The sequence below is a fragment of the Drosophila ananassae genome (assembly GCF_017639315.1).
Source record: "Drosophila ananassae strain 14024-0371.13 chromosome 4 unlocalized genomic scaffold, ASM1763931v2 tig00000061, whole genome shotgun sequence".
Classification (NCBI taxonomy): domain Eukaryota; kingdom Metazoa; phylum Arthropoda; class Insecta; order Diptera; family Drosophilidae; genus Drosophila; species Drosophila ananassae.
This window is the reverse complement of record NW_025319038.1, coordinates 560,115-580,752: the sequence shown is the minus strand read 5'-3', so window position 1 is coordinate 580,752 and position 20,638 is coordinate 560,115. Positions and strand designations below refer to the sequence as shown.

The window sequence follows — 20,638 nt, the reverse complement described above, 5'->3', positions numbered from 1 at the left end:
TCCTATACCTGCCATATAACTGAACGATCGGAAATGGCACCTTGCTATTTTTGAAGTTGCTTGGGGCTGTATCCAATATTCTTATTAGAAAATTTATTTGATGGTGAAATTCTCATAAGGATCAGACAACTATAAGCGATCCGATATGTATTATGAAATAATAATATAAGCTGCTGCTTAACTGAAAGCTATATTAACTTCGGCAGCGCTTAAAGTGAGCTTTCCTTTCTTGTTTTTTTTTGGTAATTTATTATCACATCTGTATATTTATTTAAACAATTTGGTTTCACAGAACTACGAAATTTTGGATTTTTAATAGAATTTTTCTATTAAAAGATTTTTAATTAAAATTTTTAAACTAACCAAATTCCAAGACCATTGTAAATTAAAAATACGTATAACTTCAGAACCAATGAAGCTATCAATTACATCAGCATTCTTTACATCTTTGGAAAGGTTTTTAATTATTCCACTTTCTTTAATGTCAAAATCTAGGGAGTAAAAAAAGGGTTTTGGTGTTTATCTTTACTTTTAAAGTATTGCCAACTGTGTAAATCGCCAGTCTAGAGGTATATTCTATATATTATTTGTTCTGTTTTAAATAATTGAAGATCTATATATACAAAAAAACAACTGATATCATATAAAAAAATCTCTTGATGAGGTAAAATACCGCTGACGAACCTGCATGAGAAACCCAAAATATCTGATACAAAATCTGTAATGTTTTACTGAGCCTGCTGAAACTGCAAATTATTTTCAACACAGAAACAGTTCTAGATAGCCATGACTTTTTGAAAATGTGAGATTAAAATAAAAACTCCTTTTTAATTGAAGAAAATCTTGTTTAACTAACTATAACAAATTCAATAAAATTATTTCGAGTTTTCGCCTAAATCCAAAATTAAAACATGGTATGATTTTCAGATTTTAATTAGAAAAAAAACAAGAAAGGAAAGCTTACTTCGGGTGGAGCCGAAGTCTATATACCAATGCAGTTGAGTCGCAGTCCGCTAGGTGGCGACACGCATCTTATATTATTAGATATTTAGCGGATCGTATATAGTCGGCCGATCCTTATGAAATTTGGCATATTGAATTATTTTGCCCAAAGAGGAATCCATAGAAAGTCCCATCCTTCTAACTTCAAAAACAACGAAGTCATGGCATTTTCGATCAATCAGTTATATGGCAGCTATAGGATATATATAGTCGACCGATCCCTGCCGTTCCGACTTATATACTGGCTGCAAAGGAATGAAGGGTGTGTGCAAAGTTTCAACTTGATAGCTTTAAAACTGAGACTAGTTTGCGTAGAAACAGACAGATATACAGACGGACATGCTCATATTGACTCAGGAGGTGATCCTGATCAGAAATATATATACTTTATAGGGTCGCAGATGTCTACTTCACTGAGTTGCACACTTTTGACCAAAATCATAATACCCTCTGCAAGGGCATAAATGCTCCATAGGAAAATGTTTGGATAAAAATCGTAGAAGTCCAACAAGAAATGTAGAAAATCGGAGATTTGAACTTTGGATGAATATTCCAAAGATATGGTAACTGCTGTATGTTATTTTTTTGTTTTAGTTGGTACACATACATTTCAAAAATGATATGCACTAAAAACAATGATGGTCAACTCAATTACATGGGCTACATAATTCAATATACGGTAACATTTGATCAATTTCTTATCATAGGTGTACCGCGGGAACTTAGGGTGATTGAACCCATGTTTGTTCTGGGCTTTGGTTCAGGGGAGCACAAAGGTTATGAAGCAGGTGAAATTATGCGTGGAGATTTTTTGCTGTTGGCATGTGTGATATGCCCCTTGCCTGACCTTATTCACATACATATTGTATGTATGTATGTATGTATGCTGATGATGTCAAGCTTTGTCTTCAGTGTAGATTCATTAGCGCATAGTCTAGACTTCAATCCGATATGAATAAATTTCAAAATTGGTGTTTAGCAAATAACCTAAAGCTTAATGGATTGAAATAAAACCTCATATCATTTTATTATTCTAGTCCTCACCAGGCTATGTACATTTTTTATGGGTATGCCTTGGAACGACTAGGTTAACGATCTGGGTGTCCTATTACATTTGAAACTTAATTTACCGACCATATACCCACCATGTTTAATAAAGCAATGGCTTAATAAAGTGGCTTGGTTGGTCAAAAGAATTTAATGACCCGTAAATAACAAAAACGTTGAATTTGGATCGTGTGTCTGTAGCCCTCAATACAGAGTACACCGAGATCACATAGAATCTACAAAAAAAATTTCCTTATTTTCGCTCTTAGAGGTCTTAATTGGACTACAAATCTTCACCTTCCCTCTTAACATAGTAGACTTTTATTAATCAACTTACCATCACTAACGAACGATTGAAACTAACAGAACGATGCTGGGTGTCGTGTTTCTATATAATCTCATTAATTAAATGTAGACAGCAAGCATTTACTAACACGCATAAATTTAAACGTTTCTAGTAGTTCCATTGTAGTTCGACATATGCCCAACACGATCCCTTTGGGGAATTATGTTCCCACTAAAATATATTATGATCATGCTCTACATATAACCTAAAACCTTTTATCCTTAACGCTTAATCACATAACAAACCCGGCTGAAGTCACTTTGCGTACTTGGAACCAGAGTTCCAAAGGAGATTTGATAAGAATAACCTTTGCCTTACCTAGCCTTACCCTAGCGAAGCTGAAAAAATTCACCTTTCTGAATTATCATACAATGAAGAACGAACGCGCCTAGTTGACTTAGAAGTTGGCTGAAGTCCTTACAAATGCCGGGGACTTCCGGCTGGGATCGGTCGACTATATCCTATAGCTGCCATATAACTGATTGTCGGAAATGCCATAACTTTGGTGTTTTTTAAGCTGGGTTTTAAGAGGGTTGGGACTTTCCACACATGTCATATTTGATTAAAATATCTTATGTACAACATTTCATAAGGATCGGCAGACTATATCCTATAGCTGTCATAGAACGATCGGAATTGGCATAACTTTGGTGTTTTTTAAGTTAGTAAGATGGGATTTGGTAAAGATTTCATGTTGGACAAAATAAACTGTTTTGCCAAATTTAATAGGGATCGGCCAACTATATCCAATAGCCGCCATATAACTGAACGATCGGAAATGGCACAACTGCAAGGGTATATTAACTTCGGCTCCGCCCGAAGTTAGCTTTCCTTTCTGGTTTAGATTCATTAACTGCTGATCTGCGAAGGAACACACACTCCAATTTTATGTTTAACACAAGAGATATATTGTAACTCACACCTTTCTTATGTCCAGGCACCCACCCAACATTTAATTATTGTCCTTTTCGCGGACAGATTGTAAATAAAACTACTACTAAATTTAAAAAAAAAAACTTTGGCTCAGCCAGAAACTTATAGTATCAATCGGAGGAAAACTTGATGGCCAAATTCAGAGGATAAGGCTATGATTAGGAGACTTCATTAGATTGGATCTTCTATTAAAGTCTTCCATTAAAATTTTGTTTTGTCGTGTGCTTTTACTATTAGTTCAGTACCAGATTAATTTTGTTTAATTATGTATAATTTAATTTTAAAAAATTGTATCATTGTGCTTTTCAGATTGGATCATACCAATGGCAACTATAGATGGAAGACCGGCAAAATATGGCATTTCTCTTAAACAGTTACGTGAGCTCATGGAGCATCGCGGACGTGAAGGTGTAACAAAGATTGGGGAGTTCGGTGGTATTCACGAACTGTGCAAAAAGTTATACACATCTCCCAATGAAGGCAAGAATAAACTATTTTTCTAAAAATTTTTTAATTTTAATTGAAAATAACATAGTTTAAGAACATTGATTGATCGTTGAACAATAATGGGAAACAATTGATGACAGTAATTCTTGTTTTTGCGGCGCTTTTTTGTAATTTTTTAGACTAGGAGAATTGGGGGTAAAAAATGTATTGTACATGTATTAAAGAGTAAAAAGAAAAAAAAAACAAAATTACGATAGGTCCAGGCAAAGGGCCCGGAGATGGAATTCTCTGAAAGGCCTCAGTGGCACGCAGCAACAACGTAAGCTAAATTTTACCCTGGGTATAATGGGCGATAAACTCATCTAGCACCTAGATTATACTTCCTAGGGTAATTAATTTTTTTTGTACTTTTAAATAGACCTAGCAACAATATAAAACAATACCATGTTATTTAAATAATTTAATTTCAATTTTTAATTCATATATTTATACCTTGCAGCAGGTACCTTTGAAGGACGCTAGGGTATTTATACAACGCGGTAAAGGAGACATCTCCGATACTATCTTAATATAAATAAATCTCGTGTCACAATGTTTGTCTTCAATGGACTCCTAAACCACTTAACCGATTATAATAAAATTCGCACACCATGTGCAGTTCGATCCAACTTGAGAGATAGGATAGTTTAAATCTCATATTATAGTCGCAATTTTAATTTATTGATAATTATTTCTCTGTTATTATTTGACAATTATTTGTTAACTCCAAATGATTCTAACAGATGTCTCTACCTTTCGACTGGGTTGAGTAATTAATCAATAGATGGCGCTGCTATGGTAAATCTACGAACGTGTCATATAAGCTACAATTTAACAGCATAATTACCACCTGTTGTTGACGCTATTCGAACGAAATTCCGTATAATTCAATTATTTCCACTTTTTAAATTTTTGGTGTTAGCTTAGCCGGCCACGTGTTACTTAGACTGAAGTGTAAATTGAATTCATATTATAACTAGATATTGGGAACGGTATACGGAACGGATATTGGGAATATAACTGCAACCAAATACGCAATGTATTCAACTACCAGACAATTTTTGCACTGTTGTTTAGGATAAAAATGAATTGATTCAAAGTATTTTCCCGGATATACAGAATAATTATTTGAATCATGAATTGCTTAATCAACGGGCGATTTTGGCAGCCAAAAACGTTGATGTTGACGAAATTAACTTCCAGATACAACAGTTGTTACCAGGCGATCTGATGTCTTTTAAATCAATCGCTGTCATGAACTGTTGTTCATGAAAATGAAAGTAAATTTTCCGATTGAATTTTTAAATTCATTATATATCCATTGGTGGCATTCCAGTGCCACCACATAATCTTCGATTAAAGATTAAAGCCAAGACAACCATTTTGGCTGGGAAGTTTAAAGGAAAAGTGGTCCTGCTGCCACGTAATCTGATGATACCATCAGATTCTACCATACCCTTCAAAGCCATGGTTATAAATAAATCTCAAGGTCAAACAATGTCCATTTGTGGTTTAGATTTGAAAAGTCCATGTTTTTCTCATGGGCAACTATATGTATGTTACGTGTTCACGTGTTGGGAAACCGTCGAATCTATTTGTGTTAGGTAAAGACAAGTTAACCAAAAACATTGTGCACCGATTGGTGTTAAATTAAATTGAAAGTTTTTATACTTCAAAAAATAGATATTAATGTTTAAAAGTTTAAGACTGTCTGCCTTGCCTACCTCAGTTAAAGCGTCACATATTATTTACTATATTATACTGCAATATACTTTATTTGTTATAAATTTAAATGGAAATAATAAATCTGATAAATTTTTATTTTGCACCTATTGATTTCTGCTTAATATCAAGTGTAAGAACATTTTAATTAATTGTGTTCAAGGTACTTCCCCTTCAAATCTCAGTCCAGTGAATTTGTATACCAACATCAACATTTTCGTCCTTGTTTGTAAATAATTTGATTGTACTAAAGGGTTATAGTAGTAGAAAGTCAAATAAGGAGATCACCATATTTTTTTACAAATACCATCTGTGTAAAAAAAGTCACAGCAACGCGTGTCCGGATATATATCAGGATTATCTGAGTCTATTTAAGCATTTCCATTGAAGTTAGCTTTCCTTTCTTTTTTTTCAAAGCTATAACTTTTTATAATGTTTTAATGTTTATAATGTCTGTTTTGTCTTTGATGTAAGCTGAAGCATAGGTGAAATAACATAAGAAAGGAAAGCTAACTTCGGGCGGAGCCGAAGCAAAAGTGAAATAAAACCAGAAAGGAAAGCTAACTTTGGGCGGAGACGAAGTTGATATACCCTTGCAGTTAGGTAGCAGCTTATATTATTATATATTTATGGGATCGTATATTATCGTCTGATCCTTATAAAAAGTGGCAGATGGATTAGACCCAAAATGGAATCCGTAGAAAGTCCCATCATTCTAGCTTTAAAAAAAAGACAAAGTAATGTCGATTCCGATTGTTCATTTAAATAACAGCTATAGGATATAGTCGGCCGATGCATATAAAATTTGGGAAATCGAATTAATTTGCCCAAAATGAAATCTGAACCAAGTCACATCATTCTAGCTTAAAAAACACAAAAATTAAGCCAATTCCGATCGTTCTATGACAGCTATAGGATAGTCGGTCGATCCTTAAAAAATTTTGTACATAAGATATTTTCGCCAAATATAACTTAGAAAACACCAAAGTTATGGCATTTCCGATGAATCAGTTTTATGGCACCTATAGGATATAGTCGACCGATCCTGGCCGTTCCTACTTCTATACTACCTGCAAGGAAAAGAAAAAGTCGTTCTGTTATCAGATAAAGGTGAGTCTCAAGAATGGCTGTACTTGTTTCTTGTAGTTTTTTTGCGCTGAAAACGAATCTGACCTTCAAAAAGCTCCTATTTTGTAAAAGGAACTTTTTAGTAAATTAATTAAGCTTTAAACGTATAAAAGACCCTTTTAGCCATTTTTGATATTTTTTGGGTCAAAAATTTTTTAAATAATAGAAAATTATCTCAGGAATATCCTGTGAAAGTTTTTGTCGATCGGACTGAAACTCGCTGAGTTACTGATTTTCTAGTTACTATTTATCCATATACGTTCAATTGCTTTTAAAACTTTAGACGCGTTTTTCTCAAAATAACTTTTTCAAGTCGGTGCGTAATGTAACTCAAAAAGTAATGCTCGGATCTAAATAGAATTTTTCACACATCTTTTATACAATTGCGGATGATCGAACGTATTTATCAAAAAAAAAATTTTACGGGCAATAATGGGCTGATTTTTATGTTAAAATGGTACCTCCGACTTTACAACCGCGACAAAAATTAAAAATCGCATATTTTTCAATATGACTTCGTTCATCCGCATAAGAAACTAACATTTTAAGTCAATCAATTAAATTTCTTTATTTCCAATAACACAGGCCAGGCCAGACTTACAGGCCAGACTTACAGGCCAGACTTTACGCACCGCAAGGCAATAATTTTTTAAAGCGACTCCGGCCGACTGCCCGTCACGGGATAAATGATAATTATTGCTTAACTAAAAAATTCCTAGATACTCTCCAAATATAGTCATGTATCGTGTAAAAAAATGTAATAATTATATTCACTCAGAAGTGAAAAAAATCGCAAAAATCTGTTTTTTTTTTCAGCTTTAGAAACCATCCTGCCCCTTAATTTCGTTAAGAGATCTGTGGCAATAATTTACTGTTAAAATATTTAGAGTAAATATTTACTCAAAATCCCGCCCCCCGCTCGTATTCCTTATGAGGTTACCTTAACTCCAATTATTTCGACTGGTAGTGTAGGATAAAGTCTAGGATCTTTTTACAGACATCCGCTATGCGCTGCGTTTTTTTAATCTTTTTCTACAAGAGAATCTCTTTGGGCGGGTCACCAGACTGCAAAATCGGTCGAATGATTGCCGTGGGAGCCATTTTAATATCTTTAGCGACATTCCCACCTTCAACTATACAGCCTTTCCAAAGTTATAAATTGCGATCGAGGCTTTGTTTTCTATATCCAACGTCTTAAGCTTCTAGTCCAGTTTTTTGTCTTCTGTGATATCGAGGTATTTTGCATCACTGCTAAGGGTCAGTTTCCCCGAAACGTAGTAGTAGTTCCCCATGCGTAGTTAAGCCTTCTACGATTGAAAGATTGTCCTAAAGATTTTGATGATCTATTGCATGAGGTTTCCCCTCGGCTTTTGCGAGCTGAGCGGCAATGATACCGCCAACACCTGAAGAATTCAAGGGCTTGAATTCCCAAATTAAGATACATATTGCTGAGAAGAGTCTAAGACCCATTAGACTCCGTATCTCCTGATTTGTCTTCCTTGCCTTTTAAGTGAACAGCTGTTGCGTTAGTTCCCAAGGACCCAAACATCTTGGCTGGACGTTGTCCAGGGTCCATCGACAGTTTTAATGTGGTCTACACTTGGGAAAGTTTTTGAATGAATTTTGCCCAGGCGAGAGCCCCCGAATAGTGCGAGTTATCAGCCCTCCGAGTTAGGAGGCAGGAGGCTTTCCCAGACTTGGTGTAAAAAGGAATCGGATGGCAAGCTCGAGTGTCAAAGCAAGTCTGGATGAATCAGGGTCGGCTGATACCCCAGAGTCCGCATATCAACTTTAGGACACCTCGGCATATGCTGTTCCACTTTGGCTTTGGGTGATTTGAAGAACGAAGTCTTCTCCGTTGCCACCTACACAAAACTTTAAACTCATTTATATTTAAGCTAAAGCACAGGCCACAAACCCAAATGATAGCTTTTTAAATAATTTTTTAATTTAAAATAGTGAAATGTTGTTTGTTTCGAGTAAAACCCGTAAAAAAATATTCTTTTCAATACAGGGCGTTGAAAGTTTAGATGTTCTTCTGGTGCGTCCAAACGCGTCAAAGAAAGTGAAGACTTCCATCCCAACTTTTACTGTACTTTACTTTATAATATTCTGCTATTTATTTTCTCAAAAATTTTGTAAGAAAAAAATTTGATTTAGTATTAGTAAATTGATTTAAATTTAAATTTTAAACCTTAAAGATTTAAAGCTATCAACGTGGCTTGAAAAATGTAAAATTTAATGTCTTATAAATGAATTCAATTTAAATATTTGGAATGCAAGATTGAGTTTCCATAAAAATTTGCCCAAGACCGCCTCTCGACAAAAAAAGATCTTTACAAAAAGATCCACAATATACATAGTTTTTACAAAAACTTGGTAAAAGTCGGAGATCTTAAGCTCCGAACATTTTCAAATTAAGTAAACCACTTTTACACGTGATAGACCACATAGACAAAGGGGAAGAGGAGTGTTAATTTCTGTAGACTCCAAATTTGTTTCTGAAGACGAAAAATCACAATAGTTTAGTGACAGAATTTCTTAATTTTTTCATTTTGTGTGGTCAATCTTTCTATGTATGTTTAACTACACCCTTCGTCCGAACTGCCCAGGTAAGGGCAACACAAGTTCGCTATTCGATTCGTTTTTAATCTTCTGTCTTATTGTGACCAACTATCATGTGGTCTAATGTTGATCATTCATCGTCTTTTTTGCACACAACACACAGCCCGCAGGCAAACTAACCACGTTAGAATTTCGCCGGCTGCTGCACTTCTTTTTCGTATCAGATCCTGATGGAATTACTCCTTCCAGAACTTTTCCTTTTTATAATCCTGAAGATTCATATCATCCCACTCTTGAGGTTTTAATCGAAACCAATAATTTAATTGACTCCAAGAATCCCTTTAAATCTCATAAAGTTCTTCCATAAGGCTGATTTTATAAAGTACTTAGTAGCTCACTTAGTAGCTCGGTCCAATTTCACCCTGCCCATTGATAAAGGTAGCTTATTATCGGATCTTCTTAAGGTTAAGCCCATGTATTCGCCGGGCTCCGAAAGAATACCAGGTTGTGTTCTAAAGAACAGGGCAGAGGCAATGCGCAAACCTTTCCTTTAATTTCTTTAAATTATTAAATCTATCCCTGGAGACTTTGATGTGGAATTAATCATACATTATTCCTCTGCATAAAAAAGGGGAAAAATTCGACCCTGTCAATTATAAAGGTCAATTATATCGTTTTGATAGCGGCCGAATTAACAAGACGAGGTTCAATTTTTATATTCAATTTATTATGGGTCAATTAAACCCCAAAACAAATTCCGCGGCCGATCCAAACCAATGCCGAATAACAACTGCATAAAACCTAAGAGCTTGCGCAGAAGCTCCACCAAAGCTCCCAAAGTGCATGCGCTACAAAAGAACAACAAAGCGCATGCGAATCTGGGAGAAACAAAGAATATGGAACAGCTGATAACGGGAAATTAGTGTACCGCTGCGGCTAGTTACACTGAGAGAATTAAATATAAATAATTATGATATTTGATGCTGGCACAAGTCCCAACAAAGGCATTTGTAAATAATATCACCATGCTAGCATGGCTTCATGAAGCGCCGCTCCACCACTACCAATTTATTGGAGCTAACATCTTTTAACACGGATGGGTTCGGAAAAGGCTTACAAACCGACTTCGTTTATACCGACTTCATTAAAGCATTTGACTCTGTAAACTATTTGCTTATTTTAAGTAAACTCAGTCTCTTTTGAGATTCCCAACTGAAATCTTTATCTGAAATTCGAGCTACGTTTCCGGAAAATCCCATCGGGGTTATTTAAAGATGTTCACTCGCATTTAATCACATCTAGGGTGACGCAAGGAAGCCATCTTGGACCCTTACTTTTAACATTATTAATTAAGGATTTGCCCACTGCCTTAACTAATGCACTTTTACTTATGTGCGCCGTTGCCGTTAAGCCATATCTTCAGTATAGAATCACTAGGGGCCAATATAGACTTCAATCCGAGTTGGTTAGATTTCAAAATTCGTGTTTAGCTAATAACCTAAAGCTAAATGGATCGAAATGTAAACTCATGTCATTTTATCGATCTAGTCCTCACCAGGCTATGTACTTTATCTATGGGAACGCCTTAAAACGATTAGCTCAGGTCCGTCCTATTCTTGAGTATGGATCCTGTGTCTGAAGTCCTCAACACGAAGTATACCAAGATGATATAGAATCTGTACAAAAAAACTTTGTGACTTTCGCCCTTAGTTGACTTAATTGGGATGCAAATCTTCACCTCCCCTCTTATCATAGTAAACTTTTATTAATAATCTACCATCATTAACAAACCTTAGGACGATGCCGGGTGTCATGTTTCTATAGAATCTTACTTATGGTAATGTAGTCAGCCAAAATTTTCTAACACGCTTTAACGTTCCTAGTAGAAGGACTAGAAACTTTCGTCCTCTACTCCTCAGGCATTGTAGTTCGACATATGCCCAACACATTCTGTTCAAGGTATTATGTTCATGTCTCTACCACATCTTGTCACTTTTCTCCAATAACAACCTTACATCCATTATTCTAAACGCCTTATCTGTGCAACACTCTTCCTCGTGATATCTTACTCCTAATCTTCTCTTGAACTATCGTGGATCTATCCATGCGATTCGAGCCGTACGTTATGAGATAGCGTCCCTCGGTCGGTTTGACGGGATGTAAAAAAAAAACAAAAATTGCCTAGTAAAAGATATCGAAATATGCTCAGTAGCATACTTTTCTGCGATAGTTTAAGGTGTTTTTATTTTAGTGAGAACGAAAGGTCAGGGTGTGACAAACTTTACTCGTTGAGAGTTAAGGGGTTACATGCGTTTCGGGTTTTCAAGAAATCAAAAAAATTTGCTTTATCTTATTGAATTCTATAACATCTCTAGAATATTTTCCTAAATTTTCAAGTTGATCCGACTAATAACACAACTACACCATAACCTTTAGGGTCCCCTGAACCAAAGTCAAGAACAAACATCGGTTCAATCACCCACAGTTTCCGCGGTACACCTAAGAGATGAAATTGATAAATTCCTATCGTTTCGTTATATGGCAGCTATTGGATATAGTCGGCCGATCCTTATGAAATTTGGCAAATCTAACTTGAAAGACACCAAAGTTATGGCATTTCCGATCAATCAGTTATATGGCAGCTATAGGATAAAGTCGACCGATCCGACTTAAATACTGCCTGCAAACAAAAGAAGGATTAAAACTTTAAAACTGAGAGACTAATTTGCGTAGAAACAAACAGACGGACAGATGGACATGATCATATCGACTCAGGAGGTGATCCTGATCAAGAATATATAAACTTTATAGTGTTTATAGCGTTGCAAACTTTTGACCAAAATTATGGGGCAAGGGTATAAAAAATAAAATTCTAATTTAATTATATATTTAACTTGCTTTCATATAAAATGATGTACTGATGTTATATGCTAAAAACCGGCAAGCAATGAGCAAAATCTCAATAAATTTCAAAAACCCTTAATGATACAATTATATATCATTCCTTTAAGACCACTGGTCGGCAGGGACCTATTCCAGGAGCATTGAAAATTTCTCTGCCTAAGCTCTGCTGCATACAAATACATAGTGTAAACGAACATAACGTCAATGTCGCAGCCAACTTTTGGATATGCACACTTTAATAGTTTAATAGTCTTAGACAACTTGGTAGATTCAGATTTTTAGATTAGCGAAAAAAAATTTACCCGCCTAGCTATATATAAAAACTATTCGTATATTCAAGTCTTATAGTCTGGAACTACTAAAATTGTTGAAAATGGTATTTCTTTTGAAGTATACTTCTTTTGATAGCCGTCCGTGCCCAATGTCCAGTAGCTGCCGTGAGAATTCCTCCACTGAACGATCGTTGTGCAGATAAACCCTACCTTATTCGTAAAACTTTGTATTTATGACTGCATCCGTTTTCGTATTTCTGACCGCTTTTACGAATAGGAACTATTTCCACGTTTGCTTTGGTTGAATGGTCCCAAAAGATCGAAGTGGAGTCGGCAAAATTGTATGGGATCTGCTTCATTGTAACGTACATTTCCTAAAGGGTTGTCTGCATCTTTGCTGAACTGCTTTTTGTGTTAAAAAACTTTTATTAGACAGTTCGTCGTTCTCTCTATTACGTAAAGACTATCCCATTTCCGACACTATTAGTGACTGTTGTAATGCGTGGATTAAGTCGTAGACGTACATTTAGCTTTAATAATTCTTAAGTTTTAGTTGCCACAAAGAGTCGCGACATTTCTTGTTCGGCGTTTTTACTTGTACAGACAAAACTTTTTTCCAACACCTATTTCTTACAATTATATCAATACCTAAAGAACTAAAAAATTATATTCAATAAATTTTAAAGATTTAAGTTAATTAAATAAATAAAATTAATCAAATTTCCCATAATTTATTTTCGTATTTTTTTTTCATGTTAACTGATACTTTCTCCCATATTAGGCTTAAGCGGATCCAAAGCAGATGAGGAACATAGACGTGACACATTTGGTTCTAATATAATACCACCAAAACCACCAAAAACATTTCTTACTCTAGTCTGGGAGGCACTTCAAGATGTAACTCTTATCATCTTAGAGGTCGCAGCCCTCGTATCACTTGGCCTATCATTTTATAAGCCCGCCGATGAAGATGCACGTAAGTAATTGGTTTTTATAATTTAAATTTGGTTATTATTTAAAACCCTTTCAACCAACGCAGCTGTGCTCCAAGAGGAGGAGGAACACCATGGATGGATTGAGGGACTGGCAATTCTTATTTCAGTTATAGTCGTAGTGATAGTAACAGCTTTTAATGATTACTCAAAGGAACGTCAATTTCGTGGTCTACAAAGCCGAATTGAAGGCGAACACAAGTTTTCAGTCATTCGAGGCGGGGAGGTGTGCCAAATTTCTGTTGGAGATATACTTGTTGGCGATATTGCCCAGATTAAATATGGAGATTTATTGCCAGCCGATGGGTGTCTTATTCAAAGTAATGATTTAAAGGTAAGATAAAATTTATATCTTACATTTGTCGTAAAGAAAAATAAGGTAAATCCAGGCATCATTAAAGGAAGAATATGGTTAACTCGTGTAAAAACGGTACATATTCGTAATGTTTTCGTGCTGAAACTATTGCAATCTAATTATTGAAAAAAAAAACAAAAATGTATTAAAGAAAGATATTCAAAGGTAAAACAGTAATTTTCCTTAATAAATCAATGCTGCATTATCAGAAATTAAACAAGAAAAGAAAGCTAACTTCGTACGGAGCCGAAATTAATATACCCTTGAAATTCAGAAGCAGCTTGTATTATTATTATATATCGGATCGTATATAGTATCTTTATGAGAATTTCATCATCAGATCAATTTTCTAATAAAATGCTTAAAACAGCCCCGAACATCTTTAAGTGGGCATGCGCAGTTGGAGGGCCAAAAAATAGACATTTTTCCCGAATTTTTTTCTCGTAAATTATTGAATTTTTTTGAAATATCGCTTTATTATGTGAAAGTACATCATTTTAACTTAAATTTGAAAAACAAAAAAGTAGAAAATATTGAGCAGTTTCAAAGCTATGCCCCGTCGTGACGTCCGTCTGAAAAACACGGGTCGCGGTGACCAAGACTGTGGAAATCTGGATCGTCGGAAATCAAAAAATGAAACGGATTTACATTTATTGAAAGTTTATCTAGTACTTAATCGATGGATGGAGCCGAAGTTTATATACCCTTACAGTTGAGTCGCAGTCCGCTAGGTAGCGCCACGCATTTTATATTATTAGATATATATTATTAGATATTATATTATTAGCGGATCGTATATAGTTCACCGATCCTTATTAAATTTGGCATATCGAATTATTTTGCCCAAAGAGGAACCCCCCTCCCATCCTTCTAACTTGAAAAACAACGAAGTTTTAGCATTTCCGATCAATCAGTTATATGGCAGCTATAGGATATAGTCGGCCGATCCTTATGAAATTCGACAAATCAGATTGTTTTTCCCAAAATAGAATCTGTACCAAATCCCATCTTTCTAATTTAAAAACCACCAAAGTTATGCCCATTTCGATCGTTCTATGACAGCTATAGGATATAGTCGACCGATCCTTATGAAATTTTGTACATAAGATATTTTGGTCAAATATAACATGTGTGGAAAGTCCCAACTCTCTAACTTAAAAAACCAAAGTTATGGCATTTCCGATCAATCAGTTATATGGCAGCTATAGGATATAGTCGACCGATCCCGGCCGTTCCGACTTATGTAGTGCCTGCAAAGGAAAGAAGGATGTGTGCAAAGATTCAACTCGATAGCTCTAAAACTGAGAGACTAGTTTGCGTAGAAACAGACAGACGGACATGCTTATATCGACTCAGGAGGTGATCCTGATCAAGAATATATATACTTTATAGGGTCATAGATGTCTCCTTCACTGCGTTGCACACTTTTGACCAAAATTATAATACCCTCTGCAAGGGTATAAAAATATTCAACAAAATGGCGACCTATCAAAGTTGAACAATTGTTTTTCGTTAAAAAAAGCGGTAGTTTTTCAGCTGTAAAAAAAAAGTTTTGCATAAAAAAATCAATCCTTCGATTAAGTACTAGATTGTTATGTATTAAAAAAGCATGTTAAATTTCAAGACAATTGGGTCACTAGTTTTCGAGTAAGAGTGGTCACCAACTTCAAAAACGTAGTTTTGAGAAAAACGTGTTTAAAGTTTCAACTCCATATTAGATAAACCGGACGCCCCTACCTTTAAACATGTGTATCTCAATGCAAAAAAAAATATTCGATTTTTTGAAAATTACAAGTGCGCATGCCCCCTTAAAAATAGCAAGTTTGTGCCATTTCCGACCGTTCAGATATATGGCAGCTATATGATATAGTCGGCCGATCCTTATGACATTTGGCACATCGGATTACTTTGCCCAACATAGACCAAGTACCATCTTTCTAATTTAAAAAACACCAAAGTTATGCCAATTCCGATCGTTCTATGACAGCTATAGTATAGTATAGTATGTAGTCGGTCGATCCTAATGAAATTGTAGATAACATATTTTGGCCAAATATAACATGTGTAGAAAGTCTCAACCCTCTAACTCAAAAAACACCAAAGTTATGACATTTCCGATCAATCAGTTATATGGCAGCTATAGGATATAGTTGACCGATCCCGGCCGTTCCGACTTATATACTGCTTGCAAACAAAAGAAAGATGTGTTCAAAGTTTCAAGTCGATAGCTCTAAAACTGGGAGAATAGTTTGTATAGATACAGACACACGGACATGCTCATATCGACTGAGGAGGTAATTGTGATAAAGAATATATACATATACTTTATAGGGTCTCCTTTACTGCCTTCCATTTTTTTGACCAAAATTATAATACCCTCTGGAAGGGTATAAAATGGCATTTAAAGTTGAAGCATCGAATTTGACAACCTGGCAGTTAATTAGTAGTATATAAGGTTGTCAAATACCTCCCTTCCGCCTTTTTGTCTTTTGAATTTCGCGGCTTTGTACAAAGCGCTACAGAGCTCGTATCTGGCAATACTATACATAATTTGAAAGGTCTTGACATAACCTAAAAAACGACGCTATGCATGATTAGTTTGGATATTGCGTTCAACAGTTATAGACGTGTAAACATGGAGTTCACTAACGCCGAAATTCGCGTATTTCGTTAAAGGCAAATCCGCTAGAGAAACGTTCCGTGAGATTAATGGTGTTTTGAGGGATGGTACTCTATCACATCGAACCGCGGAGGAAAGGTTTCGACGATTCAGAGCCGGTGAAAACGACACCATGGATAAGCCAGCCGGCGGAAGACCTGTGACGACAAATACTGATCAAATCATGGAATACATCGAGTTAGACCGGCATGTGGCATCTCGTGACATCGCCCAGGAGATGGGAGTTAGTCACCAAACCATTTTAAACCATCTGCAGAAGGCTGGATACAAAAAAAGCTTGATGTTTGGGTGCCGCATGATTTGACGCAAAAAACCTTCTGGACCGAATCAACGCCTGCGATATGCTGCTGAAACGGAACGAACTCGACCCATTCTTGAAGCGGATGGTGACTGGCGACGAAAAATGGATCACATACGACAATATCAAGCGAAAACGGTCGTGGTCGAAGGCCGGTGAATCGTCCCAAACAGTGGCCAAGCCGGGATTGACGGCCAGGAAGGTTTTGCTGTGTGTTTGGTGGGATAGGAAGGGAATCATCCACTATGAGCTGCTCCCATATGGCCAGACGCTTAATTCTACCATCTACTGCGAACAACTGGACCGCTTGAAGCAGGCGATCGACCAGAAGCGTCCAGAATTGGCCAACAGGAAGGGTGCATTGTTCCACCAGGACAATGCCAGACCACACACTTCGTTGATGACTCGTCAGAAGCTACGGGAGCTCGGATGGGAGGTTTTATCGCATCCACCATATAGCCCGGACATAGCGCCAAGTGATTACCACCTGTTCCTGTCCATGGCGAACGCCCTTGGTGGTGTAAAGTTGAACTCAAAAGAGGCTTGTGAAAAGTGGCTGTCCGAGTTCTTCGCAAATAAGGAGGGGGGCTTCTACGAGGGAGGTATTATGAAGTTGCCGTCTAGATGGAAACAGATTATCGAACAAAACGGCGCATATTTGAACTAAATCCGATCACTGTAACACTTTTTATAAAGCATTGAATAAAGAGCAAAAAAGCGGAAGGGAGATATTTGACAACCTTATATATAATGCATTAAATGTATATCGGATCGGCCGATCCTTATAAGAATTTACCTATTCAATTTTCTAAAAATCGTTCTGAAAATCATTTATTAGTTGTTGATGTGTCATTTCCGATCGTTCAGTTACATTGGCGAACACATGTGGAGATTTCAAACATAACCTAAGAACAAAAATAAAAATGGTTACGTTAAGTATTATTAAAGTTATAAAACTGCCACTTAAACTGTGTTCTGCAGCGTCGAATATAACTCGACTCATATAACATTTTTTCATTATGCACGTTGATGTTTGATAGAGCTCCTAAATATATTAAAAATGCAGCTAATTTGTATACCGTTGCAGAGGGTATCATAATTTTGGTTAAAAGTGTGCAACGCAGTGAATGAGAAATCGCCGACCCTATAAAGTATATATATATATCTTGATCAGGATCACCTCCTGAGTCGATATGAGCATGTCCGCCTGTCTGTCTGTCTACGCAAACTAGTCTCTCAGTTTTAAAGCTATGGAGTTAAAACTTTGCACACCTTTTTTTTTGTTTGCAGGCAGTATATATGTCGGAACGGCCGGGATCAGTCAAGTATATAGCTATAGTATATAGCTATAAATGATTGATCGGAAATGCCATAACATTGGTGTTTTTTAAGTTAGAGGGTTGGGAGTTTCCACACATTTGACCAAAACATCTTAAGTACAAAATTTCATAAGGATCGGCTGTATCCTATAGCTATCATAGAACGGTCCGAATTCGTCTTTCTATATCCTATAGCTGCCCTATAACTGAACAATCAAAAATGGAACAACCTTGCTATTTTTAAAAAAAGCTTTGGGCTGTTTCTAACATTTTTATTAGATTTCATGGTGAAATTCTCATAAGGATCGGCCAACTATATACAGTCCAATATATATATAATAATATAAGGTGCTACCTAACTGCAACGGTATATCAACTTCGGCTCCGCCCGAAGGTAGCTTTCCTTTCTTGTTTTATGTTGATTTAAAAGCCTTAAGATTATTTGAAGCGAAGGGATATTACTACGGCACACATGAGTCAAAAAATATGTTTAAAGTAGTTTAAAATTGTTATAAGGCAACACTTTTATTAGTCCAAGCCAGAAAATCCGACCAATCAAATGTATTAAGTTATCAAGTGTGTAAAAATCAGTCTTACGGAAAAACCCCTTGAGTTAAAGATGGCTGGTATAAATTAGCAAAACTCATTACAACAATTTCTGTAGTTAATTAAAAAATCAAAATTTTATTTAGGTAGATGAATCTTCTTTAACTGGCGAATCAGACCATGTAAAAAAAGGAACAGATGTGGATCCTATGGTTTTATCAGGCACCCATGTAATGGAGGGAAGCGGTAAAATGGTGGTTACAGCCGTCGGTGTAAATTCTCAAGCCGGTATCATCTTCACACTTCTTGGTGCAGCAGTTGATGAACAGGAAGCCGAAATTAAAAAAATGAAAAAAGGTAAACAACTTATAATAAAAATTTTTTTATAAATGATAATAAATAAATAAACTTATACCTAAGTTTAAAAGTTAGAAACAAAACTTTATTCACAAATATCCTAATTTCCAATCTAATAAACGTAATAAAGTAGGGCTAGATTTCTCTGCTATAAATTTACTTAGTTATTGTTTGTTTTCTTTTTGTTGCTATTTTTTCATATACCAATTGTCATGTGTGAATTGCATGATGTGAATTGATTGACCGATCATTGAACTCCTTCATCTACCCAAACAACCAACCAATCAACCAACCAATCTGTCAACCAACAAACCAAAATCTGCAAAATAAATTTTTACACAACGGATACATTAATTAATCAGAAGCTAAGAAGGCGAGCAAGCAAAAGAGCTTGACAGGTGAATCGTTACGAATTATTTATATTTTTAAGTTTTAAGAATGTAAAGTTTTTGAAGAAAAATATATTGTATCAGGGACGCTAATTAGGCTCCTATTTACACTTTCACAAGAGAAGTATTTTTTTTGACAAAACGTTTAAGGGGGCAGGATGGTTTGAGACTTAAAAAAAATTTGTTTTTCTGAAATTCTTTATATAATAGAACATTATCTCAGGAATATCCTGTGAAAGTTTCATGTCGATCGGACTAAAGCTCTCTGAGATACCGATTTTCTAGTTACTTTCTCTCCATATACTTTCAATTGCTTTTAAAACTTTAGACGCGTTTTTCTCAAAACAACTTTTTCAAGTCGGTGCGTAACGTAACTCAAAAGTAATGCTCGGATCTAAATAAAATTTTGCACACATCTTTAATACAATAAATATTTGCGGATGAACGAACGCTTTTTTTTTTTTTAATTTTTTTTTTACCGTTTTTACTGGCAATAATGGGCTAATTTTTATGTAAAAATGGTACCTACGACTTTAAAACCGCACCAACAATTCAAAATCGCATATTTTTCAAAATGGTTTCGTTCATCCGCACAAGAAACTAATATTTTAAGTAAATCAATTCAATTTTTTTATTTCCGATAACACTGTAAGGCCAGACTTTACGCACCGCAAGACAATAATTTTTTTGAAGCGTATCCGGCCAACTCCCGTCACGGGATAAATAATAATTATTTCTTAACAAAAAAAATTCCTAGAAACTCTCCAAATATAGCCATTTATCGTGTAAAAAAATGGAATAAATATATTCACTCAGAAATGAACAAAAAAATCGCAAAAATCTGTTTTTTTCAGCCTCTGAAACCATCCTGCCCCCTTAAGTAACGTGCTCCGTATTTCACGTTTATATTTTATAAACGACATTTCTCATTCCTCTACCCCTAAATCGACCTCTAATTTAAATTTAAAAAAAAACAAGAAAGGAAAGCTAACTTCGGGCGGAGCCGAAGTTTAAATACCCTTGCAGTTAAGTCGCAGTCCGCTAGGTGGCGCCACCCATCTTATATTATTAGATATATAGCGGATCGCATATAGTCGACCGATCCTCATGAAATTTGGCAAATCAAATTCTTTTGTCCAAAATAAAATCTGTACCAAATCCCATCTTTCTAACTTAAAAAACACCAAAGTTATGCCAATTCCGATCGTTCTATGACAGCTATAGGATATAAACGGCCGATCCTTATAAAATTTTGTACACAAGATATTTTGGTCAAATATAACATGTGTGGAAAGTC

The 20,638-nt window shown here is 35.6% G+C and overlaps 1 protein-coding gene across 13 annotated transcripts in view; it reads left to right on the top strand.

Annotated features, from left to right (window-relative positions):
- The window catches only part of LOC6504364 (plasma membrane calcium-transporting ATPase 1), a 177,961-nt gene that overhangs the window by 6,919 nt on the left and 150,404 nt on the right, over positions 1-20,638 (top strand). For 11 of the 13 annotated variants that reach the window (XM_014903951.3, XM_014903948.3, XM_044717754.1 and 8 more), the window contains 5 exons: positions 3,638-3,808; positions 13,187-13,381; positions 13,445-13,731; positions 18,742-18,952; positions 19,315-19,350. In XM_014903951.3, coding sequence (XP_014759437.1) covers positions 3,652-3,808; positions 13,187-13,381; positions 13,445-13,731; positions 18,742-18,952; positions 19,315-19,350 — 886 coding nt within the window. In that variant the 5' untranslated portion in view covers positions 3,638-3,651. Of the gene's footprint in view, positions 1-3,637; positions 3,809-13,186; positions 13,382-13,444; positions 13,732-18,741; positions 18,953-19,314; positions 19,351-20,638 lie in introns of those variants that run through there. The other 2 variants (XM_032455769.2, XM_032455765.1) reach the window with 1 other exon arrangement.